The 6000-nt window shown below is 39.9% G+C and overlaps 1 protein-coding gene across 5 annotated transcripts in view; it reads left to right on the forward strand.

The window, feature by feature from the left end:
- bcas2 (BCAS2 pre-mRNA processing factor) overlaps positions 1-5494 on the forward strand; it is a 46011-nt gene extending 40517 nt beyond the window's left edge. For 4 of the 5 annotated variants that reach the window (XM_055654423.1, XM_055654424.1, XM_055654422.1 and 1 more), the window contains one exon: positions 4972-5494. In XM_055654423.1, the coding sequence (XP_055510398.1) occupies positions 4972-5098 (127 nt within the window). In that variant the 3' untranslated portion in view covers positions 5099-5494. Of the gene's footprint in view, positions 1-1917; positions 2014-4971 lie in introns of all 5 variants that reach the window. The other variant, XR_008725377.1, reaches the window with a different exon arrangement.
- The last annotated feature ends 506 nt before the right edge of the window (positions 5495-6000 follow it).

Genomic DNA, 6000 nt, shown 5'->3' on the forward strand with positions numbered 1-6000 from the left:
CAGAGGTGATGGTGGAATAGAATACATTTATAATGTTTAATAGGCATTTAGAAAATTAAATAGGCAAGTAAAGGTGGGTAAATGGGACTAGTAAAGATGGGCCAAATGGTCAGTGTAGACATTGTGGGCTGATGGGGCAATTTCTGTGTTGTATGACTCTGACACAAAATTATAAGGAGGAGTGTAAAATGATACCTACCCCATCACAATTATACCTCTTGAAATCCTTTGTCATCTTGTGTGTACCTAGTTGCTTTTATTAATTCACTCATTCTGATTATGTGTTGCTGCAAAGGCCAGTGTTTTGGTTCTCGCCTACGCAACAGTGGTGATGGGCCACCTTCTTGAACTCTTGCAGTCTTTGTGATATGTAGAGTGTTACAGAACTTTGCCCATGTTGCAGTGAACACTTTCAAATAGGGATGATTCATGATTAGCAGCTCCCATGGGGCCAGCAGTACATCCAGGTGATGGGGATTTAGATGGTGCCGTCTTACAAACCTCGGAGTTTCTACCATGCACTGTGTAAATAAAGATGCAGGTTGACTGCAGGAGTTGGTCATATAATGCCATAAGCCTGGTCCTGCAGTCAGTGAGGCCACAGCTGAACCGACCATTCACCTTTATTCCACTTGTGTACAGGATCCCCTTTATTTTCTTCTTTTCTAGTCCAAAATTCTTGCTTTTTAATCCTAAATCAATGCCCTGACTAGACTTGCCTTTCTCTCAAGCTCGCTGCAATTAATTATATGTTTAAACAGAATCACATCTCAGCTTTTAAAACAGCAATGAACGTAGACCCATTGTGCTCAGTCCTTTCTCATCGGCCAACCCCTTCATCCCATTAACTTTTGCTGTACTGCCTTAGTTCAAGTGTATCCTTCATTCAAAGGGATCAAATACCACAGTTCTGCATTAGCGATTGTCTCACTAAAGCCCTGTATAACTTTAGTGAAAGTCTCCTACTCTTAACTTCGTCTAACATCATTCCCCTCTGCCACTAGGCATATTGAGATCACATACCAACTTTCCTTCTCGGATGAGAACACCCGGATTTGTCCAAACACCATAATTAATTAACATCACATTCTTTCAATCCAATTCTATTTCTCACACTAATGTGGAATACATTGAATTAATTTACATTGTCTACTTTGTATTAATTTACCATCCTTTTAACTACTATTTAAAACGCCTAAATCCCTCTGCACTGTATTCTTCATGGAATGTATTTTTGCGCTTATTGTTACAGTGTCTGCAAACATTATGCTGGTCTTTTCAGGCAAGTCGTTAATACATAGAATCTAGTTGAAATCCCAGCATTTACCCCGGAGTCATCACCTCTAGTTCAACTTGGCAGCTTGAAAATTGTATTTTATCCCTACTGTCTATTTTATGCCTGGTGATCAATTATGTAGCACTGCGAATGTGTACACTCTGCCATCATGGTGCACCAGTGCTGGAGGAGATTCAGTATTTAGCTGGGTGGATGGGGTGTTATTTAAACTTTGTCCTGAGGTTACGTGAGTCTAATGGGTGCTACAATGAATGTAGAAGTTTCCCCACTTGCTGTGATGCTTTTGATTTTCATCTTGGATATGGTGGAAAGCCTTGGGGTAAAATTAGCAAAGTAATTGCTCATTAGGATATTTACAACATTTGATTTGCATTTGTCATGCATATTGTAATTATGAGGACAGTTTAAGCCATTGGGAAGGCTTTTTTTTTTTTGCAGAAAATCTGGAATATTCTCCATGTGTACAACCTATATGATTGTGTTGTCATTATTCTGATCATTTTGAATATAAATGAAATCTGACTTATTGAGCAAAATATTAACTACAAATAGTGCTTGGTCTGCCAAGGCCTGCTGGATCCTGACCATTTTAACTCCCCATTCCCATATTGACTTTTCAGTCCTGGGCCTCCTGCATTGCCAGAGTGAGGCAAAGTGGAGGAACCACTTTGAAGCTTACAAACCAACGATATGAACATTGAATTCTCCAATGTTAGGTAACTATATAATTCTATGCTTCACAATTAGCATCCTTTCAATTTTTTGTCTCACACCTTCTGTCTTGTCATCTCTAGCTTTTGTCCAATTTAAAAGCCCCCCCTCGCTTGTATCAAACTATTACCTGCTTTGTCACTTTTAGCTTGCTTTCTTTCCCCCCCACTCCCCCCAAATCTGTTTAAAGAAGGGTCCCAACCCAAACATCACCCAGGAAGGAAATGGTGTAAAGGAGCTCATTTGAGGAAAACACATAATTACAAGACTCCTGATCAATTACCAAAAGATGATTTAAGTATTTTTGCTGCATCCTGCCTGTGGTTGGGCCACAGCAGAAATGCATTTTTTTAGCTGCAAAACAATGTCCGCACAGTTCAATTGGCAGGACTGTGCATGCTACAACTCGGCATAATGGACCAGCTGAGTCTTTGCCTTGTTCATTGGCACATTGGCAGTTAAGGTAGTACTTTTCCAGAGTTCTGTCTGATATATTCCAGCAGAGCTTCACCTGGACAATACATGGGAGTGATATCAGTCAACTCATCTGCTTAATTTATGCATTGTTTCCCAGTGGTACTGCAGTTTGCATAATTTAGTACATTTGGATGTTGGGGAATGTTGGAAAAAGATCAATGAAAATGGGAAATAAAAACATGCTTCACATGTTGAACTATAAACCTAACTAAAAAAAGACCTTGGAACTTGTTACTGGAGGATCTGCTGAAGGAAAAAGAGCTTAGACGTTTGCAAACTAAAAACAAATTGAATCCAACAGTTAAAGGAGAATGTTTAAAAGGCTGTGATAAGTGAGTGGAACGAGTGTATAACCATCAGTCTGCATCTTGCATTTTCAGATGACTTATTTGGCTAAGTACTTTCCTTGTGATGTGAAGGGTCTCGGCTTTTTACAGCATTTGTTAAAGGAGAGGCTTGTTGTCTATTGTTGCTAGTTTGTTTTTTTAAGTTTATCAGCTCCCAGATGCTCACTGGCAATTGGTAGTGTGTGATAAAGGTCAGTTGCATTTCACAGGTCCTAACTTTCCGTCCTGTTCTTTTCTGTTCTAACCGGATAGGCCCAGTGCTAAGAACCGCACATTAGGAAAGAGTGGAAAAATTCAGACAAGGTCCCATCTTTAGGGAAATAGATATAATTATGTAGGAAGGAATTGCAGATGCTGGGTTTAAACCGAAGATAGACACAGAAAGCTGGAGTAACTCAGTGGGTCAGACATCATCTCTGGCGAAAGGAATAGGTCGAGACCCTTTTTTCAGACTGAGAGTCTGGGTAAAGGGAAACGAGAGATATAGAACAAATGAATGAAAGATATACAAAACAGTACCAATGATAAAGGAAACAGGCCATTGTTAGCTGTGGGCCGGGTGAAAATGAGTTACAGACAATTACATTCACCAGGACCACTGTGAAACTAGTGCAATGACCAGGGTGGGGGAGGGACGGAAAGGGGGAGGATGCAAAGGTTTCCTGAAGTTAGGGAAATCAATGTCCATACCGCTGGGTTGTAAGCCGCCTATGCGAAAGATGAGGTGCTGTCCTCCAATTTGCATTTGATCTCACACTGACAAAAGGAGGAGGCTCAGAACTGAAAGGTCAGTGTGGGAATGGGAAGGGCAATTAAAGTGTTTGGCAATTGGGAGAGCAGGTAGACCCAGGCGAACAAAGGTGTTCAGCGACACAATCACCCAGTCTACGTTTGGTCTCGCCGATGTATAAGAGTCCACACTTGGAATAACGGTTACAGTAGATACTATTATTGAGTTGGCTGTGGCCAATTATAATGATAATCATCACCATGGTCATTAACTTGTGTGGAAATGTTGCAGTCTAGTAAATGAGGCAAGCGTTGAGTACAGGTAGTTCTGCTATAATGCATGCTTTCATTACGGAAGTTGGATAAACATGATTGATGAATTGGGGATCTCTTTGTTGCAAGCTGAATTGGTTATCACACGATTTGGATCAGGAACTAGAGAACCACTTCAATTACTTTTGAAATTTACAAGCAGAAAACAAAGCTGTCTTGGAGGGAATAAAGTCTAAGAAAATCACTTTCTACATAACATCCCTGTAGTATTCAGACACCATTGTCTCTTAAAGCAGCTGCTACTTTCGCCCTGGGTGGCCATAGAAATTGACAAGGATCACTTCTATTGATTCTTGTGCACAGATATTCTATTAAACAATGTGCCCTACAGCTCTAGTATTTTTAGCTTTCTGTAACAAATATAAATGTACCTATTAAACAAACCTTTAGTTTTGAAAATCCTGTGGGGGAAATAACTTTATTATAGCGAGTCTGAAACTCTAACCCCTAACCTTCATTTTCCCCATTGACACAATTGGTTTTGTAATTAGTTTAGTTTAAAGATACAGCATGGAGGCAGCTTCTTTGCCCAACGAGCCCGTGCCAGTGATCCCCGTACAATAGCACTACACTCAAGGGACAATTTACAATCTTTTACCGAAGCCAATCAACCTGCAAAACCTGTACGTCTTTGGAGTGTGGGAGAAAAACCGGAGCACCCGGAGAAAACCCACACAGGTCACGGGGAGAACGTACAAACTACGTACAGAGAGCACCTGAAGTTAGGGTTGAACCCAGGTCTCACGCGCTGTAAGACAGTAACTACTGCTGCGCAATGGTACAGCCCTAACTGGTTTTGTAATGGTAGTGAAAATAACATGAGGTTGCTTTGGGCTGCAATTATTCCAGTATAGCAGAACTACCTGTTTTTTTTAAACAAATATTTGAAAATGTTCATTTGGTTTTGCATGTATTGAGAATGTCTGATGCAAATACTGGGAATTAAAGTGAGCCATGGTGTGTTTTCTGAGCAGATACATTAATCGTCTAAGCAAATGAGCGATCAGTCTTTATCCCAACAGTAACAAGAAATCTAATTTTCAAGATTAAACAGCTCTCTTCACTCTTCTGTTCCAGCTGGGTAGCGTTAGTTAGCAAGAACTACGAGATTGAGAGAGCGATTGTCCAGCTCGAAGGTGAAATAAAGAAGATGAAACAACAGCAAGGGGATGAGAACAAAGAAAATATTCGACAGGACTTCTGATGATCAAGGGAGTACTGACTGCATATTGTTCAGTGCTTGTCTTCAAAGTGAATAATTGTTCCCATTTATACAATAGTCATGGTAATCATGTAAATGGGATTTGGTTTTTGTTGTATTTCATGTGTGTTTTAAACTGAGTAGAACAGTATTCTTAAGCTCAATTTTGAAGTGGCCCAAAAAACACTTTATTTTCTGTCTTCTCCCCATGTGTTTGATAATTGCCTGTTGTGTACTTGCAGCAATTTGGGTTGTTTATCCTTTTTGACCAACATACCAACTGTGGTTTCCAAAACAGTCTACTTCTCAGGATTAATTATCTGTAGTAAAATGTTAATAGAATTTGTATTACATTTTTATAGTTGAATATTTGCAAATAAAATGCTGAACGTGTTGAGAGTTCAGAGTGCTTGTTATTGCTTTCTAAACAGGTTAAATACCTGATTATTCACAAACTGCCTTCAGTCTGGGAAAAGTCATTGGGTGTCCTTTCATCAAAATGTATTTGGAGAGCATTGGTGAAACTTGCTCCAGAACATCCTGTCTACCTACATGAGCTTGCTAAGAGCAAATACATGTGTGACATTAATTTTGTGTAAGATTGTATTGTATTGTATTCAAATTTATTGTCATTGTCTCAATTAGAGACAACAAAATGAATTTCCCTTTACAGTCAGTATCATAAAAATAAATAATAAATATTAAAACATATTAAAAAAATAAAATAGAATTTAAAAAAAAAGCACAAACACAGAAAGTCCACGACACAACACAACACAGTGGCACCAAGGTGAGGAAGGCACCATAGTCCAGCCAGCCTCCCCTCCGTGTTCATCCGTGGTCGGGGCCTTCCGAGCACCCGCAGTCGCCGCCCCGGGTGGCCCGATGTTCAGGCCCTCACGCCG

This window comes from Leucoraja erinacea, chromosome 24, assembly GCF_028641065.1.
Source record: "Leucoraja erinacea ecotype New England chromosome 24, Leri_hhj_1, whole genome shotgun sequence".
Lineage (NCBI taxonomy): Eukaryota > Metazoa > Chordata > Chondrichthyes > Rajiformes > Rajidae > Leucoraja > Leucoraja erinaceus.